The sequence below is a fragment of the Mesoplodon densirostris genome, chromosome X, assembly GCF_025265405.1.
Source record: "Mesoplodon densirostris isolate mMesDen1 chromosome X, mMesDen1 primary haplotype, whole genome shotgun sequence".
In the NCBI taxonomy this organism is placed as follows: Eukaryota; Metazoa; Chordata; class Mammalia; order Artiodactyla; family Ziphiidae; genus Mesoplodon; species Mesoplodon densirostris.
Genome location: NC_082681.1, coordinates 77,106,112 through 77,128,003, shown reverse-complemented (window position 1 = coordinate 77,128,003; position 21,892 = coordinate 77,106,112). Strand labels below are relative to the sequence as shown.

The following is a 21,892-nucleotide window of genomic DNA, read 5'->3' as shown; positions in this document are numbered from 1 at the left end:
TTGTAAGTGTTGATATATTATAAATACAAGTCCCTTATCAGATACATGACTTGCAAAAATTTTCTCCCATTCTATGGGTTGTCTTTCATTTTCTTGATAGTGTCCTTTGAAGCACAAAAGTTTTAAATTTTGATGCAATCCAATTTATTTATATTTATTCTGTTGCTTGTGCTTTTGGCGTCACGTCTAAGAGAGCAATATCTAATTCAAGGCCATGAACATTTACATCTACGTTTTCTTTTAAGCGTTTTATAGTTTAAGCTCTTACATTTAGACCGTTTAGGCTATTTGGACTTAACTTTTGTATATGGTGTGAGGTATGGGTCCAAAACCACTTTTTTTTTGCACGAGATCCCGTTGTCCCAGCACCATTTGTTGAAAAGACTATTCTTTCCCCATTGAATTGTCTTGGCACTCTTTGGGTAAAATGAATTGACTGTACATATTTCTGGACTCTGAACTTTATTCCATTGCTCTATATGTCTAGCCTCATTGCCAGCGCCACACTGTCTTGATTACAGTAGCTTTGTAGTAAGTTTTAAAGCTGGGAAGTGCTCCAACCTTGTTCTTCCTTTTCAAGATTTTTTTTGGTTATTCTGGATTGAATTTCTGTATAAATTTTAGGATCAGCTTGTCAATTTCTACAAAGTCATCTGTGATTTACAGCTCCATTTTGACCGTGCTGAACCTATCATCTTACCTCTTCTATTCTTTGTCTCTGCTAACGATACCCCATCCTTTCAGTAATCTGTGTTCAAAACTCTGAGGCTCTTTGTGATTCCTCCCTTTCCCTGCTCCTCTTCAGTTACCGGACTTGCACCAATCCCTCTCTTATTCTGTCCTTTCCACTCTCATGCTCTCATGGCAGTACTCTAATCTAGCACTTATGACCTTCTTGTGGATTACACCAATAGCTTCCTAATTAATTTCTCTGCCTCAAGTCTTTTACCTCTCTAATCCAACACCCCCCCCACACACACACACCGCCATCAGATTAATTTTCCTTAGGGAAGGTTTTGATCAAGTCACTTCCTTACTCAAAAACGTTCAATATCTCTCCATTGTCTTTAGATGATGCTTAAAATTCTTAGCTTATGATTCCAAGTCCTTCATGATATGATTCCAGCCTACCTTTTGACTCTTATTTGCTAATAACTCCTTAACCTACGTTATTCTGTAGGTAAACTGAACTGTCCATGGTTCACCCCACTCACCTTGCACTTTCTTTTTGTCATGCACTTCCTTGTGCCTGAAAGTCACCTTTCTACATGTCTACATCGTATCTATTTTTTAAAGGCTTATTCAAATTCCATCTTCTTCATGAATAAAAAATGATAATAATAATATCAGCTAATATGCATCAAGTACTTTATTAAAAACTGAGCACTGTTCTTTGCACTTTATATGTATTAGCTCATGTGACTCTCATAACAATTTATAAAATAGGTGTTATCATTAATCCTATTCTATAATGGGGAAACAGCAGCATAGAGAGGTTAAGAAATCTGTACAAGATCACACAGCTATTAAGTGGCAAGCTGGCTTTTGAACCCGGGGCTCCTGGCACCAGTCCATGTTCTAAATCACCACAATATACCTGCTTCCATGATTTACCGTGCATCAGGTGCTTGTTCCAGCCACTTCACACATTATTTTGTATAACAGCAGTAGCAGGCACTGCATTATTATTTTTCGAGTGTTAACCTTAGCTCTAATTATACTATACCCTCATTCTAAAACCTTCGGCAGTTCCCCAAATGCTTGCAGAACATGGTACAAATTTTCATTGCCAAGAATTCTAGGTCCTGCGTGAGGTGATTCCCACCCACTTTTCCAATTTCCTTTGCAAATTGTTCTTCTCATGCACTTCACAGTCCAGACAAACTAAACCATTGCTATTCTCTGTACAGAGCTCAGCCTTTCTGACCTTGATCTTGCTGTACCCTCTGCATAGAGCATCTTCCTCTGCAATCTCATACATTTAAACTTGACCCAGATTTCATAAACACATACACATTTACACACTTTGTAAAGATATAGTAATTAGTTACCCTTTAGAAGCCAGATCAAATGTTACCTCCTCAATTAAGCCCTTTTCTGAAGTACCTTATCCCTTTGAGTGCCCACAGCATTTTATCTCTTATGGTCCTTATAATTTTCCATGTTTCATTTTATTAGACTGTGTATGAATGTGAATATATATCTCTCTGTGTATCTATAATTTAAAAATTTCCACCAGCTTCCTTGAGGGTAGACTTAATACTTTATACATAGGAGGCATTCAATAAATAGTTATTAAATGAATAAATGAATGAAATATCATTCCAGATTGCTTTTGGGAAAGCTTCCCTAACCACTGTAACAGTACTATCTGCTACACTGCAATCATTAATTTTAGGTTTTGGGAAAGTATAAAATCGCTTACCCAGAAAGGAGGGGGAGGACAGGCATCTCATTATACTACATTAGTAACTTCCCTATAAACACATAAGATATTCATTTGAAATGCAATTTTCTTGATGAGAAACCGGATCCCTCAGTATTGAGCAGTCTGCTCTTCAGACAAGGCTATGCAAATGAGGACGAGAGGCTGTGGCAGCTGTTTCTACAGGCATTGATTTGGGAAAGGTGATTGGTGCTGGAGGTGGATAAAAGCCAGGGGTGATGACGTTAATGATGCTTTTAGATAAAAGGAAAAGCCCAAGAACCAAATTGTAGCATTATCCCCTTTTCTTTTATTCCATCAGGGTAGACCACAGCTTCTATGGTGTACCCTTGGGATCATTCACTGGTGCCACTTTACCTCTAATACCAGTGGTGGAACCTGGTTTTGTTTTGTTTGTTTGTTTTTAAATACATAAAGTTCTAAAAGATTCCTCTCAGGGAAATGGAATGCCAGAAAGATGGTGTGACAATTATCCTTAATCAATGTTGGTGATAGATTTGGTAACCCAAACTTGCCCCTCTATAGCCAGACCTCTGATTGGTGCATGCTCCTAGCAGGTTTGTCTCCTAACTGCTCCCTTGCAAATCAGCCTAGACAAGCCTTATCATCTTTGTATTTTCCAACAAGCACCCTCAGCACCCTCTAGAGACTTCCTCAACAGAGATTAAAGAAATGAGGAATTCAAAGTTGAAAAACCAAGAAGGGCAGGAAATGGAGAGAAGAGAGAAATACTTGCTACTAACACTGTGAGCTTCCAAAGTCAACGTGAGAAAATTTATTGCCAACAGCCAAACCCTTTCTATGATAAACATTTTAAACCTATTGCATTGTATGGGATTCAGAGGGGGGGATTGCTTTAAGGACCCAAAGATGGCTAATCAGTCCCAAATGGGAGCTTGTCAACTTTTCACAGGTATTGTCTTCTCTAAATTCCCTCAGTCATATCTCAACTCAGGTACTGCTGACTCATTCTGCAAAAACTCAACCTGCGGGGGATGCAGCATATGGTAAATGCCTCGGGGATTCCTGAATATCTATTACAAATGGTTCAGGGATGCAGGGAACTGGGATGGGGGGGCTCCCTGAGGTGAGGATGATGTGTCATTTTGTTTGGGGCCATGGGTGCCTCTTGGACATATCCAGAAGACATTTAATTTCCTATAAGTCTCTCTTTCTGCTTTTAGCATCAGACAAGGTGTACTGATTCCATTAACATCTTTAGGATAAAACAAAACAAAACACCCAAAGCTATAGAAGAAAAACAAACAAACCAACCTCAAACCTCTGAACCCCCAACCTTCCCAAACAATCCTCAGATCGCTTTTTTTTTTTTTTTTTTTTTGCGGTATGCGGGCCTCTCACTGCTGTGGCCTCCCCCGTTGCGGAGCACAGGCTCCGGACGCGCAGGCTCAGCGGCCACGGCCCACGGGCCCAGCCGCTCCGCGGCATATGGGATCCTCCCAGACCGGGGCACGAACCCGTATCCCCTGCATCGGCAGGCGGACTCTCAACCACTTGCGCCACCAGGGAGGCCCCCTCAGATCGCTTTTGCTGTTTTATTTTTTAAGATGTAGTTTCTTAACATTTTACAGGGGCATCTTTTCTCTCATTGCTGAGTCCATTATACAGAAACACAGATTCTAATTGTCATCCCTTTCTAACATGCTTTGTAGTAAGTAATTCCACTCATCAATTATATGTCACCTTGGCAACAAAAAGGGCTGTGCACTATTTTTAGTTTATTATTACTTATCTCTTTACCTCTTTGAAGTAAACCATTCTCATTCACACAGGGGAAAATGAGTCATCTAGAATTAAAGGGCCGTACCAGTGGCCTAGAGTGAATCGTTGGAGCTAGAATTAGAACACTAATTCTAATTCAAATCTAGTGCTCTTTTCACTAAACCCCAGTGCTCTTTGGCTCTCCACATTCTGAAAGGCCCAAGGCCCTAGGAAGCAGAATATATATTATCTGCGCAGGGGGTGGGGTAGGTGGAGAGGCAGGCTGGTTTGGAGAGCTAAACTGAAACAAACAAACCAAACCAAAACCAAACCAAAAAACCCCAAAATGGAAGAGGGCTTAAAGAATATGAATCCTAAGTCTAGCTATACTAATGACTCTTTATTTGACCTGGCGTAGGTCATTTTACTGCTCTGTAACCACCAGGACCACTCACACAAGCACAGATTACATTCTGCTACGCATCACATTATTTGGGCATGTCTCATCCATCGCCCCCCCCCCTTTTTTTTCATCCATCCCCTTTGCAGCCTCCACAGCATGGAGCTCAGGGAGAACACTGCACTTGGGGGTCAGACAAAGTTGGATCCAGTGCTTGCAATAGCAACTTGGACAAATCACTTCTCTGAACCGTCTCTGTAAAACAAGAATATTCTCTCCCTCACAGGGTTATTATGAGGATTAAATGATATAACACTTGCAAAAGTCTTCTCCCAGCACCAGGCACATGGTAAGCACTCCCTAATGTTGAATGAATAAATGAATGGCCTTAAGTCAGGCCCTTCGAGTGCTATGTTAATTCCTTCAGCCCACTAGGATACTGTTGAGTTCAGCACAGCACACCATAGCAGTGACTTCCTGAATGGTACTCTAATGTTCCCCAAAGGCAGAGAGAAATTTCATAGTGTCACTGCCTGGTTATACCTGTTCTGGGAATACAGTAATTCCTTTTCCAGTGCTGCCAATCTATTACCTTTCACCAAACACAAAATTCACTTTAAGAAGGGGCAGAAACACAAGTGCCTTTCTGTTAGATAGAGGTTGGGAGAATATATTATTAAAATTGAAACCGACTTCTCTGATTTCTTAGCAAAAAATCAGATTGGAAGCCAAACAGCTATTTGGCCTTTGCAGACCCTGGATAGTGATGCCCTTGGGGGAAAGGAGAGAGTTGGAGTCATTCCAAACTGTAGTTACAACATTTGTGTGTATATTTACTGCTTGTGCTTACGCTCTCTGCACTTAGTTTTTACTCTCTAAGCCTTGAAGAATTCACAATTTACCTAGAGCACAGTTTTAATACATACGGGTAGAAATATAGGCCTATATCTCTGTTTCTCATTTCCTAATCATATTTTCTACACTCCCTATATACCTGATACTTCTTTTTCAATTCACTTGCTCTGATTTTTGAACTTAGGTAGACAATAATGATTTGTTAACAATAAACATGCCCCTAGCCCTTCACTCACCCTTCTTTACCCAGGAGGGCCTCCCTAAGATTCAAAGCCGAAATCCTGCCATATAGTTAGCACCTGGTGCAGCTCATCAAAATATAATATCCTTTCCCCGATGATTGGAAATCTCTGCCATGCCGTCACACAATGAGGTGTGCAAGAAAAGAGTTCGGGGATTGATTTTCATCATTAACTTGATATTGCACGGTTTTTGTGGGACTTAAAAATAAATGTGTTTTTATTACTTTTAAGTACTGCACATAGACTAACTCCAACTCATCATATTTTAGCAGTTATTTTTCTGGGGCAGGATGTATTTTAAACATGCCTATGTTAGAGTGTCTGGTGGATCATTTAGGATCAGTGTCCTGTTGCTTGATGAAATCCAGATCACTCCAATGAAATCCAGATGGGGAAACTGGGTCTCTGGCAACGGCTGCCAGATCTTCTCCATATGAAATCTCTCTAGTCTGTATGCAAATTCAAAACTCCATATCCTGGAAATCCCAAACCAATCAAGTGGCGCTCCGCTTCTTAGTTACTGGACTAAACATAGGGAAGCGATTCATTCTTCCCTGAGGAAATAAGCATGTCTTACATACATCTATCTTGGCACAAAAAGGGCTGGCTAAGCAAATTAATAGTGTAAACAGGACTGTGCTGGGGAATGTTTGTCCTACTTAAGAGAATAAACTTTTTATGCACTTTGTGCACATCCACTTATATACAAATAATTGATATGCTAATTACAAATGATTCTTAAAGCCCTTTCCCTGAGGTACTGTATGATGCTGTTAGTCTAGTTTGAATTACTAGCATGTCCAGTGCTTGAAAATAATAAAAACGTATTTAAAAATATTCCATAATTCAGACTGGCTTTCCTCTTATTAGGCTGAGTTAGTGAGACTTGCCTATAATTAAATAGGATAGATGTTTTTCTACTTTCATCCCTAATATATTTAAGGTGGTCCCCCTACCACCCTGCCCCAACCCCAGCATCCCTCACCTTCCTCTGCAGGATTCTCCTGTCCAGGGCGAGCATATAAACCCCTTTGCATCCAGCTCACTCCTCAGCAGCACTTGCACGGTCTCTAGGCAAATGCACATACCCTTTCGCTTTTTAACTTGTTAGCTGGTTATTTGATATGGCTTTCTTTGAGGTGTCTTTTCTTTGGTCTCGCTTTAAGTACCAGTGGGTATGGCTCTTTCCTGATGGTGCAGTGGGTAACAGCGCATGGAGAGCAAAGCCCGGCCAGACTTAGCATTGGGCCTTTTTGTCAGGTGGGGGACATCAGATTTAACTAAATCTCTGTACAGCCCATGTCAACAGGATACAACAAAGCAGGCAGCTCATCAGTGCCAGCAGCTGCCGGGTGAATGACAGTGTCAGGCACAGTCACTCAGAGCTGTAACATGTGAGAGCGGAGCGTAAAGGGCAGTTTTGTTAGGCTAGAGTGAGGGGACAGCAGTGATGAAAGAACACGAGAGGGGAGAGAATTAGGATGGGGGAGGGGGTACATGGTGGAGAGCAGCTAAGAGGAGTAATATGAATTTTGATGTTAGAATGTCCCACCAAGCACAGACATATTCAAATTTAGGATTCTTTTCAGGGCAGCCCTACGTTAGAGGGTGTAATTCTCAAATTTTCCATTTATGAGCCAGGTCTTCCTGCCTCTGGGTAGTTTCAGAGCATGTTCTAGCCTCAGAACCTATTACTGCTGTGGAAAAAGAATCAGGTCACTTTCTCCAGGGGGCAGGGATAATTCAGCACTGAGAAGAGAGCAGAGAAGGTACACATCATAGTGACAGAACAAACCCACCGAATTCCAGGAGATGGTCCTCCTGGACTTACATGAAAAAAAATAAATCGCCTAGGAAGACTGCTAGGGGTAGGGGCTGTCATGGTGTCAGGGCTACTTGGTGCAGGAGTTTAGGAACTGGTCATGAAACCCACTGATCGAGCGAGGAAGAAGGATATAAGAACGTCCTTCTCAGCTGCATAGCACAGGGAGATCAGCTCTGTGCTTTGTGACCACCTAGAGGGCTGGGATACGGAGCGTGGGACGGAGGGAGGGAGACGCAAGAGGGAAGAGATATGGGGACATATGTATATGTATAACTGATTCACTTTGTTATAAAGCAGAAACTAACACACCATTGTAAAGCAATTATACTCCAATAAAGATGTTTAAAAAAAACTGTCTTTCTAACCACCTGGATATAAAGCTCAAAGGATCAGGTGAGGGAAAAAAAACAGTTCTCCACTGCCACCCTAACCAAGTACGGGGGACAAGGCGGGCTCACTGATGGAGGGTTCAGGACAACACAGATAATTAAGCACAGTAGCCCCCCCCCTCCAAATTATCCTATACTCTTAGGCACTTAATGTCTTTTGAATTTAATATTATATTTTAAAAGACACATCAAATTAGGAACATTAAATGAATGGCCGGCTTTGGTCTCATTTCCACCTGTGCCTAATGTTAACAGTGAATTTAATTAGTGTCTGAGTCATCCATTTTCCAGAAACAACAGGCAATTTGCATCTGCCATACCACACAGAGGCAGAATAGAAGTTTATCAAACAGAACAAAAGCACTGACTACCAAATATCTTACTTATGGAGGGCTGAGTTCAACGTTCCAGGCTCATACAAGAAAGTAGCAGCTTCCATGACCTTTATCACTGGGCCATAGTGACCTAGTAATGATCAAGGTGGTATAGGTGTGACCTGACTGAAGAGAGGTAATTTTGTAAAGAATTTTCACCAGCTCTCAGAGTGTAATGAAAATGGGGATGAAGATGGAAGTAAGGCTATATAATTTTTTGTTCTGAAATGCAAATTTCTAGAGAGTTCTTCCCTTCTCATCAGATGAAAGAGAATTTTGAAAACATTTGTATTGCTTAAAATATTTATGTATGATTATATGTTCTTATAGGTTTTGCCACATCACCAAGCTCAAAGGAGTAGGCTATAATTGTTGGGTTCTCTTTCACTGAGGATCTATCTACCTGCTTCTAAAACTGAATGATAAGGAATCTGGAGTCCCAAGTGGAAGATAAATTCAAGATGACATCATTATACTGAAAGAAAAACCTATCATCATTAAAACATCTCTTCTTTAAATATAACATTAAAAGTCAATAGGGAAAGAAAACATTTCACTTAAATATCCTTTAGTGATGTCCCTTGGTTCTCATTTTATTCCATTGGTATTGGATGAACAAATTATAGCATGGATGGAGAATCTCTACCCTATATGTAGATATGGCCTTCTGCTAGGACCAAGAGATGATATAAATCATGCCTACAGTTGCAAAAATGCATAATGTTAAAAGTCTTTAGCAATACTAGTCCCCCAAAAAACACATGAAAAAAATTGTGTGAGGAGACCTCTATATAATGACATGTGACATTATTCACTTTCTAAAGAAGGAAGTCAGGATTTTCCCCGTTGAAAATAAAGGAAAAAGCAGATTTACAGAATCTCCATGTTTCCAAACTTTAATCAGAAATTTAAAACCTAAGAAGTAAATCTCACAGTATTTATTCTTGTTTTTGATGCATAAAATTACAAATTAAATCCTTAGGATTAAGAGGTTTTTTTTTTAATTGGCAAAAATCTAAGTTGTACTTTCACAAACATAAGCACAATGGATTGTGTATACTACAGATCTTGTGGTTCATTTGCATAATCTTAAATGGTTTCTTTTTTTAGGACTTTTCTGCAATCCCCGGAGATAAAAATTTCCAAGAAGTCTTGGGGGGTGGTATTTTTTCCTTGTGAAAACATTTCATACTTCCATGGGATACTCTGGGGACAATGTAGCCAATGGTTAATGCTAGCTGTGTGAGCTTAAACAAATCAACATTTCTAAGCTCCAGTTTTCTCATTTATAAGATGGGAATAAGAATACCTACCTTTGCAGGTATTATAGATTGTATATTGTTATAAGTATCAAATGGAAAAAATCAAATAAATGATTAGTACAATTCCTGGCACAGGCAAGTCCTCCCTAGGAGCTAAGCTCCAGGGTGTGGGAGCCTCATCTGTTTTGTTTACCACCACCAGTACCTACGTACAGGGCAGGCATGAAGCAGACACTCAATAAATATTTGTTGAATGAATGAATAAAATAGTGTCATTATACTAAAATATAAACAAATCTCCTATGTTGTTGTATTTTGCTCCCCTTTTATTCTTGTTAATTAATGTTTTAAAAATCCTATAAGGTGACTTGAGGCACTTGATTCTTTTGTAGGAAGGTCAGAGTGGCTTCAGAGAGGTGAATTTTGGCCCCAGACCCATAAGGAATGAATCCTGTGCTTAAAACACTACTGACTTGTATTTCAGGGGCCATGTCAGGCTCTAAGGAAAATTCTCACACAATAAATATAAACCACAGAGACACTATATGGTTTTTTTTCTCTTCCTCATTGAATAGCAGCAGAGTTCAGTATAGATGGAAGAAGGAATTCCCCACAGGAATAAAAGCTTGGGTTTAAATGAGCTATTCCTTTAATGAGCTTGCTGTTGTCCTAGAGAACAAGTTCTTTCTGAGTAGGCTATCCTGGTTATCCCAAGCACAGTAGAATTAACATTTGAAAAAAACAGTTGAAGAGCTATAAAAAATTATTTAAAATAGAAAAGTATAATATTTCTCTCATAAAAGAAAGGAGGCAAAAATATTATTTTTTGTTGTTGTTGCTTCTTTTAGCTTCCGGAGTCCCTGAAGTTTTCTTTAGGTCAATGGTCTTTGATGGCAAAAAAAGGTTTCTTTTAATTTTTAGTTACAGAATATAAGCCAGAGGACTCAAGGTAAGCAGGCCAAATACAGAAAGATTCTTATTTTAATAACTACTACTGTGAACCCTAGTTCACTAGAATAAGATTATTTCTTTGGTTGGACTGATAGTTCTTATTAGCAAAGTTTTGCATATGTGGATATAAAGACTACTATTGATTGAGAAGCCCTGCTTAATAGGGCCTTTCATAAGTCTTATTCATTGAGAAGTCTGTTTAACAATGTGTTTTCCTTTTGGTGAAATATTTATGCAGTGTCTGTACTTAATTATTTTACAAAGTTGAATAGCTGAATATTCTTAACAAAATGTGAGGTTTTTTCCCCAAAATATTGTGTCAACTTTAGTATGCTTTGTATCCATACATACCATAAGTACCATATGTATAGCTTTCCTATGAGATATATCCTAATAACTGGACATTTAGTAAAGAATGCTTTCTGGCTGTTAGGGCTGCAAAATGATAGGTAGGATACAAACTAAGAAGTTTGGACACAACTCTGAAATTCTTCTTCAAGTTACGCATATGTCATGACAGTTCACAGTGGGCAAGTAGTTTGGTCATCCTGCAAGATTTAAGGGTTCAGAGAGGTACCTCTCTTGAACCAACTGCAAGAAGTACTGGTTATTTGTCCTTTTCTCCTAGACTCCTTAACTATAAATGTTCCCAAAGTCATCAACACAGCCTTCTGGGTAGTAGCTTAAACATTATTAAGATTATCTCATATTGCATTCAAATACAATTAGAGAGCAAACAGGTTAAACAAAGGCAGAGCAGTATTTTCTCTTTCAGATGACAGAGCCTGGGAATTAGCAAACGGTCCTTTTGGCAAAACAGCTTTCCTCTCCCATCAAACTTTGCCTGTATATAAATTATGGGAAGCTTTTGGGAATTGTAACCCTTGCCCTTCTAAATTAGAATGGAATGACCTAGGGAGCTCTCACTGTGAAATTGTCTTTTTCATAAAATGGAACTTGGGGTGCTGAAAACCTTCAGGTAAAGATTCCATATCCAGTCTATTAAAAAGGAAACCCTAAGACATTTTTTTAAATAAAGAGTATATTCAACCTTAAGATGAAACCATTAAGTTCCTGCCTAGCTGGCAAAGTCAAAAAAGGCTACAGCAGAGGAGAAAGACATAAAGAAAAAAAGGAAGAAAAGAAGGAAGGAAGGGAAAGAAAAAGGGCTCCTGAATCCCACAGGGAGATGTAGTTCAGGAGCAAACTAGTGGAAAACGAAAATTAGAGCATCTTGTAAGTGAACCAGCAATAAGAGGTCCTTTATTTATCACAGGTAAGAAGTGAGCCAGAAAACCAGTGGGCTCATGGAACAAAAAGGATGAAAAAGAGATTGCAGATGAACTGAATGACCTTTTTACACGAGTGAGCTATTTCTGTCTACTCTGTCTTTTGAGGTAGGCAGATGAGCCAGATGTCATAATGGTAAATGAACAAGACATTCTGGTTCCAAGCAACAAACTAGAAATAGTCAAAAACATAATGACTGGGACTAAGCAATACAGTTACTAGGGCTGACCCTCTGCAAAACTATTTAGGTGGCAAAGATTGTTTTGTTGTTTGTGCCCCTTTCCCATTACTGCTCCTCTGAATGCTCAGGGTGCTCACGCTCTAACCCTTTCAAAATCTGCTGTCAAGAAAAGCTCTGTGGAACCGTAAATCCATGGCAGAGTTAGGGTAAGGAGGAGAGGTTCCATTTTAAGGCCTATTTCTAATTGTAGAATAAAAGTATGTTTCCTGTTAAAGGAATTTCAGATATTAGTCCAACAGATGGGAGAGATGTTTGGGTCAGGAAGCCTTCTTGGCACCCTTGGAATCAGAGCTGTCTTCATGTAACACCCTGACCACATGACTTCTGAAAGAAGTCAAAGGGAAAAATGATTGTCCCTCTGAAAGAAGTCAAAGGGAAAAATGATTGTCCCTCTAATCAAAACCTGGAGCCTGTTATTCTGGGTGATTGCTGTGAGGTTTGCCGGTGCGGCTCCAAAGGTAAAATGGGCCCTGGGAACTATAAAGTGATGAGTGTCTGGTACTCTGGTAGGCAAGCTAGAAGAATCTTTAATAAACGCTGGCTATCTGAACACTGGGGTGGAGGCGGCAACATGGTTTCTGTAAAGGGAAATCATGTGTGATCCTCCACGGAGCTTTTCCTCGGGGCTAAACTCACTTTTAAAATGTTTAATTAAGTTTGATACCAAGGCTGTTTTTAAACATGAAATTCTATGGGATTACAATTTTTAAAAATCATGTAGTAGGAACTGGTTTAGAGAGAGAAAGGAAATTTAGGGGAGAAACAGACATTTTTCTGACTGAAGAAGGGTAAGTAGTAGACTGGCTTGGGGGTGGACACTGGGAAATCCTCAAGTTTACAGATGATACTCAGCTTTTCCAGGCAGTGAAATGCCAAGGTGATGGGGAGAAAGGAAGACCTCAGGAGGTTTTATGACTGGCAGATGAGCTTCAATAGGGGCACATGTAAGGTAATCCATTTAGGGAAGGCCAGAGATTACAACCTACACTTGCAGGATGATGAGTGCTGACCTTTCAATTAAGGCCCAGGAAAAAGCTCTAGGAAACCCCGTGGACAGAGCACTGAAGAGAACAACCTATTTTCCTGATATGGCAAAAAATAAAAAGGCAACAAAATGTTGGGCACTGTCAATAAGGGGATTAAAAGAAAAACAAAATAATTCTCCTTTTACATAGAACTACAGGACATTTTTGGTAAAGTTACGTAAGCAGCTCTGATCTGCACATATCAAGAAGGACAGAACAGAGCCCACGAGGAACAAAGAAGGGCAATTAAAACCATCAATGGCAGGCTCAAAAAAAAAAAAAAAGAAAGAAAGAAAAAGAGGCCTTTTCAGTCTGACAATGCAGAGGTAGCCAGGGGACATGATCAAAATATGAAGAGGCTAGGGCTGCTGCTGATGACCCAGCTTGCCAAAACTCTTGAGCTAAGAGGCACCTTTGAAGCATAAAGTTTTTATTTTTTAATACTTCTACTTTGTTTATACAACTGCCAGTGATGACGGCCAGTGCAGGCTCCTTTGGGAAGTCCCTGTTTCCACCAGAAGGTTGGGAGAAATCTGAGCCGAGTGGGAGAGGGATCAAAAGCACCTCAATCCCCTCAACCTTAAGTAATGTTGACTTGCTGACTTCTAGTCAGACTCACTTTCTCTACTGCCAATGTCAGCAGTGAATTTGTACCTGACCAATCTCAATTTTCACAAATATGAGTTTAGCCACCCTCTTCCCCATTCCGTAGGGCTTTTCAGCCCCAATGGTCTGATCTACACAGTGGCACCAAACTGTCTGCCTACAAGTGGCTGTAATTTAATCCTTAACCATAGCGCAAAAAGAACAGATTTCTGACTCCAATTTTAATACAACAGATAGAACTCAAGAACTCGTAATAAAGAACTCTCTAATATTCACACCAGTGGATGGAAGCAGATCTCTATAATGGAAAACCGAAACTGACCCTCCCAGGCTAATGAAATCACATTATATGCAGGTTTTAGCTAAGAAACTAGTAGACAAGGGATTCCCCAGGACAGCCGAGAAGCTCTGCTCTTGGGAAGGCCTTAATCATATAGAGTGGCAGGTAAGATCAAACTGAGAGTGTGGCTCTGGTCCAAACACTCTGCTCTCCCAGACAGGGGATGGTTACCTGATCAAATAAGCATAGTGGGCAGTGTACAAAAGCTACGTGAGTATACAAGTAGCTTTAAATTTTTTTTTCAAATGGTTCTTTGAAAACAAGAATTCTGTGGGATTGGGGGCCATTGCATCCTACAGAAAAGTAATGCACTTGTTACTGGCTCAGCACTGCAGCTATACCTTTCGCAGATGTGGTAATACTTCTCATCCTGTATGCCATCCTGAATGGGCACATTTACACTGTAGTACCGTCCCTTCCCTAGGCCGACATCAGACACATCACCTGTTCCTGTCAAAGAAAGGAACACGGAGAACAGTTTTAAGAACATGAGAATTAGAAAACTTGAAGGCTTCTCTGATAGGAATTCAGAAAATCAAAAGGTCAATTAGCAGAATAATCTTGAATGAATGATGGTTTCTAAGGGAATGAAATTAAAAAAAAAACAACTGTTGTAAACAGTGTTCGGGAAGTAGGAAAACTGTAAGAAAATGGGAAACCCTTAGTCTCCATCTTGCTGGATCAAATGAACAAAAAAAATAGAGATTAACTTCTTCACTAGATTTTTCATACGTCTTAGATTGACATAATACTAATATATCATCGCACTTATCAGGATGTTGAGGGTTACACAGGCTACCTGATAGTACAGTAAACGTACGTGAGCTGTCTATTGACAGTCCATGAAAATCATCTGGAAAAAGCAGCAGCATTACATTCCTTTCATCGTTGTCACCTGAAATGACCTGTGTTAAAGGTTTTGCATGGAGTAGCACCAATACGGCATTCACAGCATGCAGCTATCGAAATACAAGATATAAGAAATGTATAGAACTGCAGTATTTATTCCTCAAATGTAATACTGAGCACACAGATCACTTGCCTGGGAAAAATCCTGGGGAGAATTTGTGCAGGGACACCGTCATGACTTTGGAGGTGAAACTGAAGGCATCTTCTACACCTACCAGAGAAAGAAATGGCAGAAGAATCACTTCATATATGCAACTCTCTGTTTTCAACAACTGAAACTCTAGAAAGCAGCTGTGGGAAGGAAGAGAGAGGAGAAGGTAGCAATAATAAAGCTAGCAAGCTGAGGAATAAAAGTAACAAAACTCTGGTCTTGGATCTCTGTCATTACAAGATGAGGTAGAACTCCGGCCTCAAGCGAAGTTTGGGGTTCCTTTTCAAATTCACTCAAATTAAAGCTGGACATTTCCAAGCAATGGGGATGTGCAGGCTCTCTTTGACAACCTGTTCTAAAAGGTGGGGAAGGGCTGGAGCTCATAATTTGAGGCATTGTCAACAGAGCTGCATAAAGGAAACTGGCACCATCTTGGAAGTTTTATATTTTGTTTCAGTGGTTCTAAGTTGGGATTTTTTTCAAAGAAGTACAATGTGGCAACCCTTTGAAAAACATGACCAGTACGAACATTAGGCATTACATAGTGAAAACCTAATTATAAAACGCCTCTCTATAATACAGATTTGGTTATAAATGCAGTTCACCCAAAGTTCCGTGTGTACTAAGTAACTTATAGTACATGTTTCTGGCTAAAACATGGAAGTAGCCCTTAATAGCAGCTTGAATGACAGCTTTTTAAAGCCTGGAGAAAGATAGGAGGAGAAACTTCTAGAAAGGAGTCTCCTTTCCATTTTAACAGTCAGAAAATGAAGAGAGGCCTGGGAGATAGAAGATGTCTCTAACAAGCCACTACTTATTCAGATAAACATGCTGCCCACCTCTACACTTTTCCTCCCAGAACCACATACTTGTCATACTGTATTCAGATAATCCATTTGTAAAATGGAAGAACTCTTAGAAAATTCATGTATTACCCTCTTTGATACTTTGAATAAAGAAATTGTCTCTGTTTACTTAATGCTTTCAGTCTTCATTAGAGGCCAACAGAGACCTTAAAAAAATATTGACTCTATTTGTATATCACAGGTATGTTTGAATTTCCCAAGCCTTATGTTTTGCCCTGGGGAGGCAGTTAAAACCAGTTAAAGGCTCCAGGCACAAGGCATTAAGTAAACAAAATAAAACAAAAGAAAATAAATTAAAATAGCATTTTAACTTAGAAATGGAAGTATAAACAAGGATAATTCATGAAAATCCTGATTATTTATCCATCCAGAAAGGTGGTACCAATTTATACTTCTCTCAATGGTATGTAAGAGTTCCCGTTTTCTGACATCATGACTGACACTGGGTATCATTATTCTTTTTAATCTTAGGCAGAAAGAACCGTCTTGTTCTAATTTGCATTTCTCTGAGTATTACGGTGTTGAGCACCTTTTCATGTTTAGTAGCCATTTGTATCATTTCTCATGGGAAATGCCATTAGGTGTTGTTAGAAAATCATACTTTAAGAAAGGACATAGACAGAGAGGAGGGTTTGGGGCTCGCTGTGAAAGGGAAGAGTGGTTAGGTAGCTGAAAGAAGGTAAAGATGGGGTAGGGGTGCTGCTGAGGCCACCGCAGGATGCTAGTTATGGAATCATGAGAGATTTAAAATAAACCAAATGTGTAAGAGTTTGGAGGTGGGGCAGGGGTCACCGGAAGGGAGGTGCTGAAGAGGGGAAATAAACCGAAATGAAACACACCATAAAAGTTGGCTAAAACAGGAAACTCTAAATGATACAGAAATAACATTGCAAATGGAAAGAATGGTTTCAGGTGACAGTCTTATTTCATTCTTACATGGTTCAATAGACTTGATTTTATTCTTTTTTTTTTTTTTTTTGCGGTATGCGGGCCTCTCCCGTTGTGGAGCACAGGCTCCGGACACGCAGGCTCAGCGGCCATGGCTCACGGGCCCAGCTGCTCCGCGGCACGTGGGATCCTCCCGGACCGGGGCACGAACTCGTGTCCCCTGCATCGGCAGGTGGACTCTCAACCACTGCGCCACCAGGGAAGCCCTGATTCTATTATTGAACTCTGATACTAAGAGTTTGAATTTCATAATCACTCATTCATTCAACAAATATTTTACTGAACCACTACTATAGGCATAGGTCTGTTTGTTCCTGCCACTGCATAGGGCAGAAAGAAGTAAATAACTCGATCTCTGCTCTGGAGGAACTGAAAGTTTCTATGGGAGGAGAAGCCATATACACATTAAAGAATTCGCTCACAATATAAGACAATATATAATTAAATATCAAATCAGTGATAGAAACAATACAGGACAATACAGTGAACAGGAGGAGAGACCACTTGGGCTGGAGTGGTCGGGACAGATCTGCTACCGACTTGAGCTCTTGGGTAGAACCTGAAGATGCAAAAGGGGAAAAGAATACAAAACTAAGTTAGGAAAAAGTACCGCAAAGTCAGGGAGGAGGGAACAGTGAGACATGTCTGGGCATCATTGAATAGAGTAGCCTGGACAGCAAGTAGTGAGAGAGAAGGCTGGAGAGAGGAGGTGAGGCCTCTTTGAGGCAGGCCTTGAAAGACAGGGCAAATAATGTGGAGTTTACCTTGAAGACCACTGGTTTTCAAAGTGTAGCCTGTGGAACAACTGGGGTGATATTAATATGGAGGTTTCCAGGTTCCGTACCAGACCGACTAAATCTGAATATCTGGTGGATGTGGCCCAGGAATCTGAATTTTAAAACAAGCTCTCCCTGCCGCCAGGTCATCCTGATCAACATTCAAGTTTGAGAACCATTGCTATAGGCCGAGGTTTAGCAAACCAAGTGGCTACATAGTAAATATTTTAGGCTTTGAAAACTACATGTTTTTTTTTTTTTTTTTTTTTTGCAGTACGCGGGCCTCTCACTGTTGTGGCCTCTCCCGTTGAGGAGCACAGGCTCCGGACGCACAGGCTCACCGGCCATGGCTCACGGGCCCAGCCGCTCCGCGGCATGTGGGATCTTCCCAGACCAGGGCACGAACCCATGTCCCCTGCATCGGCAGGCAGACTCTCAACCACTGCGCCACCAGGGAAGCCCAACTACATGGTTTTTATTGCATTTTTTTCTGCTCTACAACCTTGTAAAATGTAAAAAACCATTCTTAGCTCTTTGGTCATACAAAAACAAGCCACTGGCCAAATGTTACCCTTGTTATAGGCAATAAGAGCCTCTGAAGGGTTTTGAGCAAGGCTGGATTTTGCATTGGCTGAGTATTCAGATATTCATTGGACATGGTTCTCAAAGTAGTGTGTTGGTTGTTTTAACCCTTCTCACTTCTCTCCATTACCTTTAATTTTCTGTCACCATTCCATGGAAGCGTCCATCTAGCTGAACTCCCTGGGAGGTCTCTCCCACAATTTCTTCCTTTTTCTGTTTTGGCAGCAGAGCTGACCCTAGCTTCCATCACATACTATTCTTTTCATCTCTTACGCCTTGGTTTTGTTAGTTTGTCTCAAAAGATCCCTGGAAACAGGGAAGCAGGAATCACTGATGTGGGGGCAGGGAGGGAATATCCTTAACTAATTTGACTGGATAAATGTCCTAGATCGATGGAAATATGTGTCATACACAGGCTATAGTAAAGAAACAGAATGAGGGTAACTGTCACTGCAGCTCTACGTTCTAGATGAAAAGTACACAGGAGGGCTGAATACATCCTTTTGAAGTCTTCTAAGAGAGGATTAATGGGGTTAAGGCAAATTGTTAAGAGTCTGCTGCTATTAAAAGTTAGAGAAGGTGCCCTGAGTTTGTGCAGGACTAAATATTTTAGCAATACAAAGCAAGTAGCACAGATTCTGATCACTGCATGAGCTGGTATCCCTATTGGTGAAAAATTCAGAATGTTAGTCTACCATGCACCTCTTCTATTTTAAGAGAAGCATCAGGACTCTCAGCTCTGACTGCAGATTTCATTTAGAACCTATGGAAGTGGCCTGAGGGAGGTTACTAAGCACTGGAGTAAACACTAGGAAATCTTACCCTGATTTCCACTTCTTAAAGTTCTCTACTGGAGAGCTTTGCTACTGGAGGAGAGGGGAGGAGAAATTACAAGAATCTGGTATTTTAAAGCAGCTTGGTCAGCACAGGAGGCATTGCATCAGTTAAAAGAATCTTTACCTACTTGAGGATTCTGGATTAGGAAAATTTCAATTGCAAGAGGCATTTCTCCTGTTACCAGTTGCCTAGAAGCAGCTTTACTGATAAAAAACCTGCAGTCCTAGCAGCGAAGCACCTTTGAAAGTGAAGGGCTTACCATCTCCGTGGTGCAGATCCAAATCCACATAGAGAATACGGTCAAATTTCCGTCGTAATCGTAATATTCCCAGGACAGCATCATTGAGATAACAAAAACCAGATGCTTCATCTCTGCAAGAAAACAAGTCGCTACAGCCAACAGCCACAAGCAATCCAAGGGAGTCTTTATAGCCAAGGATCTAACCCTTGAGATCTATTCCCTTACAGTTTCCCCTTCTTTTAAGAAAAACAAAAATCTACCTAAGAACATTATATGGTAAATGGCCCAGAATGATCAGGGAATGAAGTGTTTTGGTAAAGTAAATATTCAGGTTGATTGGTAATATTTTCTATTCGGGATCCCTGATTTTCAAAGATTTAAAATATCATAACTATATCGAACAAAACAGAACCTTTCTCTAACGATTCAGAAATCATTTTTAAAAATTGTAGTATCCTGGGGTCATCATGATGAACACTGATGACTACTTACAGGAGTTTAAGAAAGCTAGAATCTAGAAAGGGCTTTAAAGACTATCTTGCTCAGCCATATGTAGAAGATGTTGGTGACTTGATTTCTCCGTACAGACCCTATGACATAACTTAGAAATTTTTTTTTTGACTAAATCTTGGCACTTGTTGCTCATAAAAGCTGAGTGTAGAATGTACAAATGCATGACCTTCTGGGCAGTGCAGTGTGGTTGCCTTTCCGTATATGTAATTATTACAATGGTGATTGAAGCAGCCTCTTCTAAAGTTATTTTGTCTCCTTCACTAAAGTTGTCTTCACTGACTTCACTGGTATCCTTTACCGTTTTTGCTATCAGTGATACTGTGTCACTTTACACTCTTGTCAACATTAACCTAGTCTTTTATTGCGCTTCCATTAAGCCTTGTTGAGTAGATGTAAAAGAACATTATCATCAAACATGTGTTATAATTTGTTTTTAAGCCCTCATCCTAAATGCTTCAGGTTCTTTTGCTTCCACAGACACTTTGAACATTCAGCCCATTTTTTCCTACATTCTCCCTGATATTTTATTTGAAACAGAATTCTAGGCATGAGCATCATTTAAAATGGCATCTTTGTTACTATGAGATTGCAAGGTCTTTTTATTGCCTACACAATGCATAAACTCCTTCATGAAATCTCTTCCATAATATTTCATATTCTGAACAATGCCCTGGTTCACAGGCTGAGTCAATGAGACAGGCACACCAGACAGCAGGAAGTTGGTAAAAATACCAGTAGACACAGACTTTGCTCATGAAGGTGAACTCAGCGATCAACTAAGCAAAAGAATAGGTTGGCATTATGTATGCAAGCAGAAAGAAACCAGTTAGAGAAAAAGGTCTGTCCAGCTCTGAATTCTCTGTAAACAAGAGTTAAATATGTAACTTTAAAAGTTCTTAGATTCTTATTTCCAATTATGAAAAGCTTAAAATTTATATATCTACTTACTATCTTAGCACATCAAAAAAGAGATAATGTCTTTCTACTGAAGTCAATAACTTTTGGGTAGTTGGGATGGAACACTGTTAGGCAAAAAGAGGAGGGCATTGGGGAAGAGGAGGAATACAAATCAATATAAGACATACTTCCTTCCCTCAGAGAGCCTACAATTAAGTTAGGGAACCAAGTCATAAGCACAGAAAAACAAAAGCAAAAAACAAACAAAAAAGGCAAGCAAAAATAGTATGGCATACAAAAGAAATTCAGAGAAATTCCATAGACAAAATTGACAAAGCAGAGTCATGTCATTGACAGTATTGAACTCTGAGCCCCATGCTTCTAGAAATCAGCATTGGTAGCAAACTCCTCACCCTTTTGTGTTCTGAGAAACAGTTAACTGCAAAAGACCACATTGCCCTGGCATATTCCAGAAAGAACTATTTTCAGGGGGGACCTTCAAGATGGCAGAGGAATAAGATGTGGAGATCACTTTCCTCCCCACAAATACATCAAAAATACATCTACATGTGGAACAACTCTGACAGAACACTTACTGAATGCTGGCAGAAGACCTCAGACTGCCCAAAAGGCAAGAAACTCCCCATGTACCTGGGTAGGGCAAAAGAAAAAAGAGAGACAAAAGAATAGGGATGGGACCTGCATCAGTGGGAGGGAGCTGTGAAGGAGGAAATGTTTCCACACATTAGGGAGACCCTTCACTGGAGGAGACAGGGGGTAGGCGGCAGGGGGGAAGCTTCAGAGCCACGGAGGAGAGAGCAACAGGGGTGCAGAGGGCAAAGTGGAGAGATTCCCGCACAGAGGATCGGTGCCGACCAGCACTCACCAGCCTGAGAGGCTTGTCTGCTCACCGCTGTGGAGGGTGGGGGTTGGGAGCTGAGGCTCAGCCTTCAGAGTTCAGATCCCAGGGAGAGGACTGGGGTTTGCTGCATGAACACAGCCTGAAGGGGGCTAGTGCACCACAGCTAGCTGGGAGGGAGTCCGGGGAAAAAGTCTGGACCTGCCTAAGAGGCAAGAGACCACTGTTTCAGGGTGTGTGAGGAGAAGGGATTCCTTTCCTGTCTGCCCACAGAAGGCAGAGCACCACTTAAACGAGCTCCAGTGATGGGCGTGAGCCACGGCTATCAGCTGGGACCCCAGAGAC

The 21,892-nt window shown here is 40.5% G+C and overlaps 1 protein-coding gene across 1 annotated transcript in view; it reads right to left on the bottom strand.

The window, feature by feature from the left end:
* Positions 1 to 21,892, bottom strand: part of HDAC8 (histone deacetylase 8) — a 242,204-nt gene that overhangs the window by 154,549 nt on the left and 65,763 nt on the right. Inside the window, exons 5-7 of the mRNA XM_060086882.1 lie at positions 19,297 to 19,409; positions 15,011 to 15,088; positions 14,310 to 14,418 (exon numbers count right to left, since the gene is read on the bottom strand). Coding sequence (XP_059942865.1) covers positions 14,310 to 14,418; positions 15,011 to 15,088; positions 19,297 to 19,409 — 300 coding nt within the window. The remainder of the gene's footprint in view (positions 1 to 14,309; positions 14,419 to 15,010; positions 15,089 to 19,296; positions 19,410 to 21,892) is intronic.